Source organism: Zea mays, chromosome 9 (genome assembly GCF_902167145.1).
Source record: "Zea mays cultivar B73 chromosome 9, Zm-B73-REFERENCE-NAM-5.0, whole genome shotgun sequence".
In the NCBI taxonomy this organism is placed as follows: Eukaryota; Viridiplantae; Streptophyta; class Magnoliopsida; order Poales; family Poaceae; genus Zea; species Zea mays.
Genome location: NC_050104.1, coordinates 151,547,875 through 151,561,386, shown reverse-complemented (window position 1 = coordinate 151,561,386; position 13,512 = coordinate 151,547,875). Strand labels below are relative to the sequence as shown.

Genomic DNA, 13,512 nt, shown 5'->3' with positions numbered 1-13,512 from the left:
CAAGATGTATATCTTCAACTGAATCTGTATTATAAAATGTAATGATTTTTATTGCATATCATAGTGGATAGTAATATATTTATTGTAAATGGTGAAGATATCTATTGACTCGTCAAGGAACTGGAAATTTCCTTCTTTTCAAAGGATATAGATAGATGGAAAGTACTCCATATATAGTCCACATGAAACTGAAACGGACAGAGATTTCATGCGGCTAGTGGTACAGTATACATCCCCTTGATGCCTGTACCACAACGACTAATGAACATGGACAGGGACAAAGTTAACTCGATCCGTGCGGGTACAAATACAATCGATAGGGACAAGACAGTGCGAAACGTGTCGACGCAAGCAAGGACATAGCAGATGCACCGCTCGTAGCCATAACCCTGTTAACTTCACGCGTGTATCTCGCGGGCCGGCACTTGATCCTTTTTTAATAGTAGCAAGCATTACAGGACGTCACACCCCCCATCGCCGAAAATCCCGACGCTATAGTACGTAGTACCTTATATAATTGTGGGTGCCCATTAAAGTTGCCTAGCTAGCTAGATCTCTAGGAAAACTACAATAATCGGGAGTTATTGAGCTGCAGGCCCAGTGCATATGCAGAGACAAATGATGGGATGCATCGTCACATGGCGGACAGCGCGACGGCTTCGTTTATTTATTTATTTGTTTGGAGTGGGGGGGATCCGTTTTTATTTTGGTGGCTGGCGACGGCAAGTCGGCAACCCTGTCACGGCGGTCGTCCTTTGTGAATTGTGATTAGCCAGCCCATGGCCGAGCCCTCGAACGGCTGTGCGTCGCGTGTTGCGCACGCGGCCAGCCCCAGCCGGCGTCACTGCATCCGAGCTACTCATACAGTCCTACCTACCAAACAATGTCCTCTGCAAATTTTTCCTGTAGCATTGGATGCAGCGATGCAGAGAACACGGTCACTCATGCCTCGCGAGTCACGTTCTTATTACCAGGCTAGGAGTCAAAATCTTCCGATCGAGTCCGTAGCGCACTGATTGGGGTGGGGCTTGAGTTCGCTCTGCTCGGCTACTTGCACGGATTTCGATCTGCCGCTGCGCCGACACCACGTTCATCAACGTGGATCTTCAGGTGGAAGGTGGAACGCAATGGGCTCCAGGATTCCTTTCCTTCTTTTTTTTTTAATTTTTTGTATATTTCGATCAAATCCCTCCCTGACGATCTGCAGTTGGGGGCGAGACAGGCGTGTCAATTTGACGCACTGTATCTTTTTTTTTTTTTTTGCTTTTCATCAGCACGTGTGCTTTGCGCTTATGTTCACCCCTTACCTTTGGAGTACTTCGCGCTCGTGTCCGTCAATTTTGTTATTCAGGAATCTTTTTTTAAAAAAAAAGAAAATACTATACAGTGATATGGGCCGTCTCAGTTGGGCTGTTGATGGCTCTCTATGGAGCCTCCGTGCGTGCGTGCAATTTCCTTCTCCCGCGCACGCATTCCGGCATTCCGCGATGGGCGAGACGACCCAACAGCACTACGGCAGCTGCTAACGGGCCATGCGGATGGAACCCAGTTAAGAGCTAAGTCAATCAGTAACATAGAGCACCTGCACCTTTAAAAGACTCTTTGTATTTTTTTTTAAAAAAATGTATAACAATACAGATTATGGTGAAAAATATTCTTCAACAACCTCTTTAATTGGGCCTCCAAATATAGAAAACCTTTTGTTTTGTATTTCTCGCTAACCCAAAGATAGAGAGCAAAGATGCCAAGATGGCTCTAATATCGAAAAGTTGTTAGAGGGTAAAAGATAGAGAAAATAATTTTCACTCGAATAGATCTCCAAACGATTATTTAGAGAGTACATTTTACAAATTCTATTGGATACCCTCTTTATAGTCAAGCTAGATACCGTTTTTGCTGATGTAAACAAGAGAAAAGAAGACGCTAGAAATTATTATAACATTTTAAAAGCGTTTGAAACTTTTCTCGGAGCGTTGAAAGTTGCATCAACAGAAGTGTTCGGTAGATCATCGGATGTGGCCACGCAACACGTGCTATAATGCTAAGATACGAGCACTCACTAAGGCGCGCACCTTGATGCGGACACACAAGAAACATATAAGTTCGGTGGGGACTGGTACGCCTTGATGTGCCACCAGACGTGTGCACCGATTCATTCTACCATATAACCTATTTGTGGAGGTGTTTGAGAATTACACCGATCATACTTCTCTGATATGCACCATAGTATGTCCACGGTGCCAACTAGTTTTGGAGCTATTGGAAAGTAATCGTTGGAAAGTCTGGTATGATGTCCGTTCTGCATCGAATGTGTCCATTGTGTGCAGAAAGTGAGCTTTTTCCAAACATGCAATTTGGCTTGTGGGCTTATGAATATAAGGTGTGAGCTCCCATTTGAGTAGGTTAGGATTGAAAGGATCAAGATGCCAAAAAGGGAGTGAGTATTGTCAAGCCCAACTTCACCTCTTCTGCCTAAAAGCATCTCTCTCTATCAATTAAAAGTTTTGCATCATAAGTTACAATCCGTGAGGTATTGGAGAGTCAGCACTCCCTGCTAGTTTTTATTGGAGCACCTACACAAGGGTGTTGCTCCCCCTTGAGCCATGCAATAACCAAGTGCTCTCTATGAGATAGTTATTTACCTCTCTAGCATGATTAATTGCTCATAACCGTATACGTATTTGATTTGGGTCACCCATAAGCTCTACTGGTGATCACCGAACTCCTAACTGTCACCAAACTGACTAGGTGATGTTGATCACTAAGAATAACAAACAAGAATTCTCACTTGACCTTTCCAAGGCTAATGAGAATGGTTAATGCACACAATTTACTCTCAATGCATTAGTGAGGCTGCTAACCACATGATTATCAACTCTCAAGTTCCTCACTAAGTGAAGGCTCTTCCTCCCACTCCAATGAGTCTATTTAGTGGACAAGAGGACTAAAATAGATGAGTTGGGGCATATTTACTAGAATAGATGAGTTGGGACATATTGATGAATTAGGGTGTAGTAATTGAAAGGGAAATATGGTCAAACATTTTTCCATAATTAATTTTGGTGGTTGATTGCCCAACACAAATAATGGACTAACTAGTTTGCTATAGAAATCATGTTCTACAGGTGCATAAAGGTTCAACATAAACCAATAAATGATTAAAGTTAGGGTTCAAATTCAAAGGAGCAAAGAAACCGAGTGTAGGTCTAGCGCACCGGACTGTCTAGTGCACCACCGGACAGTGTCCGGTGCACCAGGACCGTACAGTCTCAAACTCGCCACTCTCGGGTTTCTCCAGGCGCGCTCCGCTATAATTCACTGGACTATCCGGTGTGGCAGCGGAGCAACGGCTATCCAGCGCAACGGTCTACTGCAACGGACTCCTGCAATGCTACAGTGTGCGAACTGTGCGTGCAGAAGTCAGAGCAGTCGTCAGAGGCGCACCGAACAGTGAATAGTGCCCATCCGGTGTGGCACCAGACTGTCTGGTGCCACTAGAGGACAAAGCCTCCAACGGTCAGAAGCTCCTGAACCCTAACAGTTGGGTGACGTGGCTGGCGCACCGAACTATTCGGTGCGCCCATCGACATCAGCCTGCCCCAACGACTATGTGGTGGTTGAGGGCTATAAATACCCCCAACCACCATCACTCCAAGCATCCAAGTTTCCAGCACTTCACATTCAATACAAGAGCTAGTGCATTTACTCCTAGACACAATTCAATAGAATCAAAGCCTCTCCAAGTCCCAAATCCATTCCAATCAGTTACTGACTTAAGAGAGAGTTTTGTTTGTGTTCTTTACGCTCTTGTTTCTTGGAACACTTTCTTCCTTCTTCATTCTTATTCCCAAGTGTTTTGTAAGCAAGGCAAGAGACACCAATTGTGCGGTGGTCCTTGCGGGGTCTAAGTGACCCGTGAGAATTAAGGAGAAAGCTCACTCAGTCTAAGTGACCGTTTGAGAGAGGGAAATGGTTGAAAGAGACCCGGTCTTTCTGACCACCTCAACGGGGACTAGGTTCTTTAGAACCGAACCTCGGTAAAACAAATCACCTTGTCATCCGCATGATTTGCTCTTGATTTGTTTTCCCCTCTCTCCCGGACTTGTTTTTAAGTTTTAACGCTAACCCTGGCTTGTAGCTTGTGTTTTAAGTTATAAATTTCAGATTCCGCCTATTCACCCCCTCTACGCGACTTTCAGTAATAAGAGGATGTTGAGATTGTGATAAAGAGTTTGTTGTATATTTTTTAGAAGAAAATTGAAGACCTCAAAGTGAAGGGAGTCCTTTAGGCCTTGTCGTTTTGTTATAAGGTGGCTTAACTGAATAGCTTTGATTTTTGTTTTGGGCTTCAAATAGCTTTGGTTCCTGCCTTGACCCTTGAGCTTCAAATAGCTTTGTGTTCTGTTGTTGTGCTTTTTCACGATTTTACAGTTGTCACATGTTACCCTTTCCTTTTCCGCTTTATGTAAACATAAGGTAAAATTGTAGATAAGTATTAGTTCATATCTTAGTTGTCAACTTCTTATTCGCACCCACTTATCCAACAAAACACATGTTTTTTGTGTTTTATTAAAACAATGTCTACCTATATATGATATATAGAAATCATAGCAATACACGTGCAGCTGACTATATACCATAAAAGTCAGGTTTACCTCTGCCCAGAAAAATTTTTCCCCCTTTTGCAACCGCTGGTAGGATACCTGTTCTCTCGGTTGGGCTGTACGTGGGCCTTCCTATGTGAGGTCCACCTATGCGTGCGAATAGCAAGCGTACTCTTTAGTTTAGGATTGTCGGCCCAACTAGCTACAGATATATTGGTCACTAGTTATTGCTCAGTCATTGCTCACCGAAGGATATCGAAATACTATAGGATATATATTTACATAATTACTTCCAACTTTTGAGAATATCGCTACATAACCTTTCATTATTTTGTTTTCCCTTTCATAAAAGCTCGAAAAGTGGGAATAATTTTAACGAAGCATTTGTTCTAGTAACGAAATAGAATCTTTTTGAATTCGATGTAACAGGCTGAAGAACGCTACATCTTTATTCAGTAGCTATATAATCACAAGAAGCAAAGGCAGCACACAGGCTCTCGATCACAAGATAACAATACACGCTCCCTCCAGAGAGAAATTGCTAAAGCGCAAGACCACACGGGACATCTGTGACGGCGCTGCGTCATGGGTTAAACACTGGTCGCAATCGCCACTACTAGGCATCGGGCTTCATCTCCCGCTTGATGGCCGCCACCAGCTGGCTGTAGGCCTCGGCCCAGGCTTTCTTCATCTCGAGGCTCCACATGTCAGCGGGGAGCGCCTCCTTGATCGTCTCAAGCAGCGCGAACCCCGTCACCTGTATGTATTCAAGCGCGTGTTTCAATCTCAATGCTTTCGTTCTTGCTGCCTTTCCAAGCCAGAGTCAGGAATAGAGGTGAATTGACATGTTGGGCGGGCGGTTTTGACTTGCCTCGAAGTGTCCATCTGCGACGCCGTACCTCAAGTGCGTGGCGCCCAGCCTCTTGAGCGTGGTCTCCCTCACGGTGACCTTCCCGGCCTTGCGAAGCTGCGCCGCCGCCTCGCAGGTCTGCAGCAGCATTGACAATGACAGCGAGAGACACACAGTCCTGTCAGTCAGTCCTTTTTGCCGCTCGATCATCACATCTCGATCGATCGATCGATGCTAGCTAGCGTGGGAGCTAGCATGAGAACGTACGTACCATGACGAAGACGGACATGGCGTGCGTCTTGAGCTTGGGGTTCTTCTCCAGCGGCACGTCGGAGTCGCGCAGGAACGAGAACATCTGCTTCGCCGACGGCGCGATCTCGAAGACCCTGCGGCAGGAGCGGACGGCGGGCGGCGCCCCCGTTAGACAAGGAGCAGCTAGCTAGGTGCGAATTGCGATGGCCGCCGGTGCAACCCAAACGCAGGCACCAGCACCAGCACCAGCACCAGCACCAGCCAGCGGCACGGAAACGTACGTACTTGAGAAAGAAGCGGAGGCCCAGGTTGGCGGCGTCCTTCTTCATGACGGCCCACGACTTGAGCACCAGCGCCTCCTGCTCCTCGCCGAAGACCACCGCGCCGTCGTCGGCCTCCGCGAGTGCCATGCCTGCTGTCTGCTGATCGGGCTTGTCGTGCTGGCTACTCTGCTGAGGAGCTGTGTCGGTTCCCCGAGCACTGGACACTGGTGGGATTGGGATTGGGATTGGAAATGGATGGATGGATGGATGCACGCACGTTCCGCTGCTCTTTTTTACAGTGGGAGGTTGGGTGTGATACGAACTGATGATGTTGGGGCACAAGTTTTAAGTTTATATAGGTGGGTCAGACCGGGCGAGGGCGTCCCTTGGGGCACCTGATGAGCCAAGACGCATGGACCCGTTACCAGCGCGCGGGCTGTGGACATGTTGCGTTGCTCCTCGGTTACTACCGATACGCATATACTCCTTCCTAGCTCGGAATCGGCCAATGGGGCTAGGGTGCAACTGTCCTGTCCACGGCCAAAACCGTGTGCCGCGGCGACAAAGCGAGGGCGGGTTAGGGACTTGGGGAGCTGGGGAGCGCAGCAGCGGGGGCAAATTTATTGTAGGTCTGGGTTCTGGTTAGTCGTTCGAATTAAATAATTTATATATAAAATTTAGACAATATGTGATAAATTAAGCAGCGAACTAAACATGTTTTTAGAGTTTTGTTGCTGATAAATGCTATAATTTTTTTTAAAAAAAATACACAATTAAAGTTTAAGGAATTTTTTTAGTACGTAGCAAATCTGATCCTACGGACCTAACAATATTCTCGGCTACCACTGGAGCGCAGACGGCAACCGCAGAGGCAGCAGCGCTCTCGCACCAGCGTCAGTCAATAACGTGGGCGGCTCGCGCGGAAAGCAAAAACAGCGGCCGGTTTTAGCGAGGAAATCAAAGTCAAAACGCTCGCTCGTCGTCCCCTTTCTTCTCCGCCAAGAAGCAGGAGTCGACGGGTCGTGCTCGTTTCCGAACATCGACGGGACGTTCCGACAACGCCTGGCAAAGTGTCCGGGCCTTTTTTTTCCTGCTCCTGGGCCAGTTTCCAGCTGGTCAGGTCTGGACGGTATCTTGTACAGCGGAAACGTGGAAACCAGGCCCTGGAATTTAATGGAACGTGGAAACGTTCCTGATTCCTCCAACGGAAACGAGTTGCAGCTTGTTCGCTGCGGCTTGCTGCGGCTGCAATCCGGCTGCGGCTTCTACAGTATTTTTCTCTCTATGGATTGCAGCTGCAGCAGTCCAAACAGCTGCAACAGTGTCGGCTTGTAGCCAGTCGAACACGCCCCTGGTTTGTGCGAACTGCTATGTAAGGTAGTATTTAGTTGAGGAGTCAAGTAGAACGGAGTCGTTCCATTCCTGATTCTATGAAACGGAGCCACTCTGTTCTGTGTTTGGTAATCTGGAACGGAGCGACTCTGTTTTTTGTTTGGTTGCAGAGTGAACGGAACGGAGCGTGACTGTGAGAGCGAGATGGGAACGGAGCGGCTCCGTCCGGTTGATTTTTTGGAGCGGAATGGTTCCGGATCTGAGGAAAATATTCCCTAATTGGAGTCATTCTGTTCTAGTTACTTTGTAACCAAACAGCAACAAAACTGAAACAGAACGGTTCCATTCTACTTGACTCTTCAACCAAACACTACCTAAGATACTTGGTTGGAACCCTAGACCTAGAGCTAGCTAGATTAAGCCAGCTAATAAATTAATTGTTAGTTATAAAATAGCTAACAATTAGCTACGGTATTAACTGATGATGTTTGGAACCTAACAACTATTGTTTAATAGCTAACTATTAATTTTAGAGCTAACTATTAATTTTAGAGGTTCTCTAAAGCTTCTTTCGGATTTATTGCGTTCCAAGTGGCAAGTAAGGCATGTTTACGGGCAAGAGGAATAGAAAGGATTAGAGAGATTAAAATCCTCTCTTTATTTAAAATTAAATATCAAAATGATTTTAGCCTTTTTAATTCTCTTCATTCCTCTAGCTCCTAAACAGCTCCTAAACAAGTCCTAAGGTAAGAATTCATGTGGCACTATTCACACTTGAAGGCTAATTTGGATACACTTATTTTTCATGGGATTGAGGGCAAGTTAGGATACACTCATATTCATTTCAATCCCATCCAATCAGAATGATCCAAACTAGCTACAGCAGAGCGCACACTATTCAGATCATCTTCCTGTCCATCTCCCTCTGTACATACAGACCCTGATACCCCCGCACCGCACCTCGGGCTCGGCTCGGCACGGCCACGGACCCACGGCGATCTGCTGACGGATCACCGATCAGCACGCAGCGGCGCACCGATCGGGGGGCCGCATTTCTTAAGTTGCTGCCGCCCGCACGCGGGCGACCCGCCGACCAGCTCCTTGGCCAGCAGGTACCGGAACGCCAGGTTGTGGGGCTTCCACTCCACGCCGCCGCGCGCCCGCCCGGCCGGCGGGCTCCGGCGCACGGCGTCCCGGAGGCCGTCGGGCAGGTGGCACGCGACCGCGGCCACCACCTCCTGCGCACCCAGCCCGGCGTCCCTCGCGTACAGCTCCAGGGCCCTGGGGAGGATGATCTTGCGCTGCCCCCGCCCGCGCACGCCGACGGCGACGTTGGCGCGGATGTGCTCCTCCTTCGCCGCCTCCAGCTGCTGGAACAGGCTCTTGGGGCTGTAGAGCCGCACCTGGAAGGGTACAGTTGGATTGAAGGAGATGAATGCATCGGAGTTTTCGTGCCGTACGTGATGTATGTGCGCGTCTCGTTGGAATTTGGTGGGTACCGGCCGTACTACTGGGTGTGCGTTTGATGAAGCCTGCCTACGTGCTACCTACCACTGGATCCGAGTAGCTACCGGAGGACAGTGCGAAGTGCACCAGAGGCTCGGGCCGATCCACGGCGAAGCCTTGCAGCTCCTCGTCCCTGTCCCTGCCGGACTTCCATTTCGGGTGGAGCAGCAGCCGAAGCCACTGTATGGTTCATTCAGAAGAAATCACAGCATGAATCGACTGACCGGGTGTTAGGATAAACATCATACAGGAGGGAGAGGGAGGCAGAAGGCGGAAGGAACAGACCTGTCCAGAAGAGTGTGCTCGGCAGCACAGGATCTGGTACTCTATCAGCTCCGCGTTTACTCTCTGGCCACTAACGATGTAGGATACCTGCGGCCCCAAAACATGTCGTCAGACTCAATAAGCTCAAGCCAGCTTGAGATTTATATATAATTCGACGAGGTCTTTCCACCTTGGTAAGCAGTATCCTTTTGCTGTTGCTCTGTGGGATCCCGTACTCTATATGGGCCTGAAAAAAAGAAGAGGAAGAAGAAATGTTCAGAGCGAACTCCATCTCGGCCTCAATGTTCACCTCAGGGCAAGAAAACAGTTTTACATGCATCATCATCGCGTTATGCACGTTGATCCAGAAAGCAAGCTTCTCCTCGTTTTTCATTCCACCGAGGTCGACACTTTCTAGAAGCTGTACAAGTGACCTACAGAGTGGAACCTGCAGCTAGTCAGCAAATACTTGTACTCACTGACCCCTGAGAAAAAAAATGATATGGCAAATACTCACATATACTTGCGCAGCATGTCCTTAACGTCAGCGGACCTCTGATCGCCCTTGCAAAGAGCAGACACCTCTATCACAGAATCGTACTGCAGCCCCGAGTCCCTTGCTTCACCACCGCCTAGGCCTAGCTCGTTGTCCTGCACCTGCCACGCCTCAGTGAAGCTCTCTCTCCTGCACCTGGGGCTCCAACTCCATACATCTGCAGTGTATTTGGAAGACAGTCCGCTTGCTGAAGAGAAGGACGAGCACGGTGAGGGGAAGAAGGCATGCTGCGCGGCGGCGGAAGGGACGTCTCTCAGCCTTATGTATATGGCCGCGATGCATCTGATCATGTCCTCGGATATCTTGTTGGGCGTTTGAGGAACATGGTCCGCAACCCTGGTCCCCAAGATGTCCGCCAAGCTCACAACTCCAGGCTCCATGCACTTCCCTTCCTGCTCATATCGGCCCAGATTATGTTAGGATGGATTTCAGCACGTCAAATTTGCTACTACCATACAACATGTACTGCCTTCATCCTATAAAATATAAGGGACTACGGCTCTGTCCAGGTGCATAGTAGCTATAATAATCCCTTATAGTTCAAGACAGAATGTACCACTAACTCAGCCCTGCAGCAAACCTATTGAAGTACTTTGGAACCAAAGAGATTTCAGATATATCATTCTGTACCTCAACAAAAGATAGAGGTGAAGTATGACATGGTTTCAGAGCTCTAGCAAGATTGTTTGCGGATGGAGACACCCTGACAGAACGGTGCAGGAGCGAGGAATGGCTGCGTCCGATGTTGATCTTTTCACTGCTAGCCTCGCTTGTAGAAGCTGTAGGCGTGGACTTGCGTGCCAGGACCATTCGACTGGACTGGACTGGCTGATGCTTCCTTGGGGTCGAGAAACTGAGCACTGAAGCTTCAGATAGTATGCCTGAAAAAGACCTTGCTGGCTGCTTGTTATTTTCCGCGTCACAAGCAGAGTTCACAGGGGACAATTGTTGCTCAAATGCCTTTCGGTATAGTGTCAGGAGATGTTTCTCCAAGCATATGACCTCTAGCTCGAGCACTGCGATCTCCTTGATTAGCTCCTCAGTCGGCTGAGATGGCATGGAAGAAAGAAAGAAAGAGGCTATGTGTTAAGTGAAAACTCTTGTCTTCGGAAGAAAACATATCATGATGAGGAAGTGAAACACCACAATATCATGGTACCCCCCCTCCCCCCCCCCCCCCCCCCCCCCCCCTATTTTTTTTAGCTCGTCCATATGAACTTTCACCTCTGGAATGCAGTTCACACTTGATGCATGAACAGCACAAGGCTTGTAACCTAGTGCTTTCTCAAGAGCACGGCGCATGACGAATTGATCATCCAGTCGCTTTTCAAGGACTCGGACCTGCAGAACTAGCATGCGTAAGTATGAAAAAAAAACAGGTAGAAAAATCATCACACATAAATTACAAGAGTGAATTGTGCTAATCATAGAGGCTTTCTCTTTTTTTTCTTTGACAGGTCACGGTGGGGGACGAGACTCCCCCCACCTGATTGGATTGCACTGGAGGGCAATAACAAATGTTTTACTCAACAGCGTTTACAGCAACATGAGGGATTGTGATAGGCATGCAGCAGTGAGTAAGCAATATCTGGTGCCTAGGTATGAGCTCTTTTACCATCCTTGAGAGCACCCAAGAGGTATCACAAACTATATTGACATTCTTATACGGACACATGGCATTTAGGGAAGAAAACACGACAAAGTAAATAGATGGTAACCACCTCTGAAACAACTAGCTCAGACAGGTCTGGAATGAACAATAACCTATGGCTAAGTGAGGATCTGGTATCTGATTTCACCTCACGCTTCAAGGAGCATGGAAGCTCAGAAGCACTGGACGGCATCTTGCTGGTGCTAGTCTGGTCCTCGAGTTCTCCGGCATCCTTCCGTTCAACAGATATTGTACAAGAGCCCAGCAGCATAACAAAAAAAAAAAAAATCTGATCAGGATATGTACCAGATATTTTCAAGAAACTGAAGAAGCAAGTGGCGGTCTCGCATTTTCAGCAACCGCAGACGCGGAGTTACCTGTCGATACTGACCGTGGTGGCACCTCGGTGAAGACGAGTCCGCGGCGCTATCCATCCTGATGAGCGCTCCGATAGAATCGCAATCGCTTGCAGTGCAAAATCCCCAAGGGCGTTAGCCTGGAACCGCTTCTAAAACACAAGAACCCCGTCTTTCTTGGCTAAGACTAATTCCTGTGACGCGAGACAGCGGCAACGCTCCAAACAAGGTTTTGCAAGCACAGTGAAGTTAATTAAGGTTCGTCAGACTGAACACGGCAGAAACAGGGAGGAGCCACCTCTTGGAGCGGTTGCGAGACATGGCTGGTTAGCAGGGGGGCGGGGGCTACAGGTCTACAGCTTCTCCGCCGGGAGCTGAGCTGAGACGGAGCTCAAGCAGGCCGTCGCCATTGCGATATTGCGAAAGAACGCTGAAATCTGTCGCCAGCGTTGGAGGATAAAGAACTGACGGGAGATCGAGCAGATGGTATATGGGTACAGGTAGAGGCTAGAAAGGGAGACGCAGCGTCTACCTCTACCTGCCGTGCCGCCTCACGTCACAGGTGAGTGAAACATCCGCAGCGAGTGGAGGCCGGAGTTGTTGCCGAGGGGAGTTGATCACCTGCTGGTGCTTTTGCCTTTTGTTTCTCGGTCCAGAGTTCCTCCCTTTCGCTGCTCGAGGTCGAGGCGAGGTGAGGTGAGGTGAGGTGAGAGGACAAGTGAGGAGTGCGATCGAGGGCTGGGGCCTGACGAGGGTGATGAACTTGATCAAACCCGGACCACCAACCCCACCTCCACTGCAGCCTGCAGGTACAGGTACAGGTACAGGTACAGGTACAGTGCTGGTACTGTTTCTGAAGCTATATCAGAACCGCACTCCGGGTCGGTCCTGTGTCCGGTTATTCCGATGTTTTTTTATCGATTGTATATTTATGCTTGTGAGTGTGACCCCTAAGACTCAGCATTACCCGACTCCTTTTCTATTTTATGCAAAGGTAGATAGGGCAGAGCTCAGATAAGGCCTCACTCTATTCTATCCAGATCTACCCAGTTTGCTTTGTCCAAGGCTACTGACCTTCTCACTTCTCACCTCTGTCAGTGTCACGTCATAATCAGACTAGCAGAAAATCCGACTAGTAAATAATGAATCGGAATCTTCTACCGGGTTGATCACCTGCACTCTAGCAAGGGAAAGGAACGCTTCTTCTTCACCAGTCGGTTCAAAGAAGTGATATTCTGTGTCCATTCCCCCTGGACCCTGGTCGTGTTATACCTACCTTTTCCTGTCGGTAGAAATTGTGATCCAATCCAACTCCATTGTTGAACACAAGTTTTTTGGCCGGGCAATGATGATGAGGCGAGCAGGTCACGTGCGGATAAAAAAAAGGCTGTAAGCAACGTAGCAGGACAGACAGTGGCATGCATACATGCATAGCGTTTGTTTGGCCTGTGTGATTGACTTTGACTCTGTGCTCCAGTAATCGATGGCGGAGCTCGTCCTATTATGCTATGTCTCTCGCATGCATGCATGCATGACCGACCACACGCCGCGGCGCAGAGGAACACAGCACACTGTTGCCTTGATGAACACAGCACACTGTTGCCTTGATGAACACAGTTGCACTTGCACCTCCAAAAGAGAACTTTTGGCAGGTCATGACTTATGTGACGCAGTCAGCTGGTGTCTCCACTCTCCACTGCTCAGTGCTCACGATGGGATGCGCTGCTATTCCTATACCATACAGATCCTCCTGTATGGCTTGACAAACCTAGTGCGCTACGTCGAAGGGTGTATCGGTTCGCAGTGTGCCCCAACCAACCATCCCCGTCCGTCCGGGCCCAGGCGTCATGTAGCCTCTTGTCACGGAATCTCAGGGTC

General features: G+C 48.5%; 2 protein-coding genes across 4 annotated transcripts; both read right to left on the bottom strand.

Annotated features, from left to right (window-relative positions):
- Nucleotides 1–5,035: 5,035 nt before the first annotated feature.
- On the bottom strand, nucleotides 5,036–6,285 carry LOC541815 (non-symbiotic hemoglobin). Its single transcript, NM_001111496.2, has 4 exons — nucleotides 5,992–6,285; nucleotides 5,726–5,840; nucleotides 5,476–5,592; nucleotides 5,036–5,361 (listed from the first exon to the last, which is right to left on the bottom strand). Exons 1-4 carry the CDS (start codon nucleotides 6,114–6,116, stop codon nucleotides 5,221–5,223), a joined length of 498 nt encoding a protein of 165 aa, NP_001104966.1. The 5' UTR covers nucleotides 6,117–6,285; the 3' UTR covers nucleotides 5,036–5,220.
- Nucleotides 6,286–7,940: 1,655 nt separating this feature from the next.
- On the bottom strand, nucleotides 7,941–12,390 carry LOC100383877 (Electron transporter). Of its 3 annotated transcripts, none has more exons than XM_023300990.2 (11): nucleotides 12,173–12,361; nucleotides 11,656–11,743; nucleotides 11,427–11,510; nucleotides 10,852–10,968; nucleotides 10,258–10,674; nucleotides 9,589–10,019; nucleotides 9,406–9,505; nucleotides 9,262–9,318; nucleotides 9,093–9,179; nucleotides 8,853–8,987; nucleotides 7,941–8,704 (listed from the first exon to the last, which is right to left on the bottom strand). In XM_023300990.2, exons 2-11 carry the CDS (start codon nucleotides 11,710–11,712, stop codon nucleotides 8,312–8,314), a joined length of 1,878 nt encoding a protein of 625 aa, XP_023156758.1. In that variant the 5' UTR covers nucleotides 11,713–11,743; nucleotides 12,173–12,361; the 3' UTR covers nucleotides 7,941–8,311. The 3 variants fall into 3 exon arrangements, with proteins under 3 accessions (XP_023156758.1, XP_035818257.1, NP_001333518.1); NM_001346589.1 differs by having other exon boundaries at nucleotides 8,223–8,704; nucleotides 12,167–12,326; XM_035962364.1 differs by having other exon boundaries at nucleotides 11,656–12,390.
- Nucleotides 12,391–13,512: the final 1,122 nt, after the last annotated feature.

Coding starts and splice junctions, on each gene's coding strand:
- LOC541815 (NM_001111496.2), bottom strand. CDS start 6,116: ATGGCACTCGCGGAGGCCGACGACGGCGCGGTGGTCTTCGGCGAGGAG. Junction 5,841..5,991: donor GGCCTCCGCTTCTTTCTCAA/GTACGTACGTTT, acceptor CTCCTGCCGCAG/GGTCTTCGAGATCGCGCCGT. Junction 5,362..5,475: donor TCGCAGATGGACACTTCGAG/GCAAGTCAAAAC, acceptor GAATACATACAG/GTGACGGGGTTCGCGCTGCT.
- LOC100383877 (XM_035962364.1), bottom strand. CDS start 11,712: ATGGATAGCGCCGCGGACTCGTCTTCACCGAGGTGCCACCACGGTCAG. Junction 10,020..10,257: donor CACCTCTATCTTTTGTTGAG/GTACAGAATGAT, acceptor CGATATGAGCAG/GAAGGGAAGTGCATGGAGCC. Junction 9,506..9,588: donor GACATGCTGCGCAAGTATAT/GTGAGTATTTGC, acceptor TCCACTCTGTAG/GTCACTTGTACAGCTTCTAG.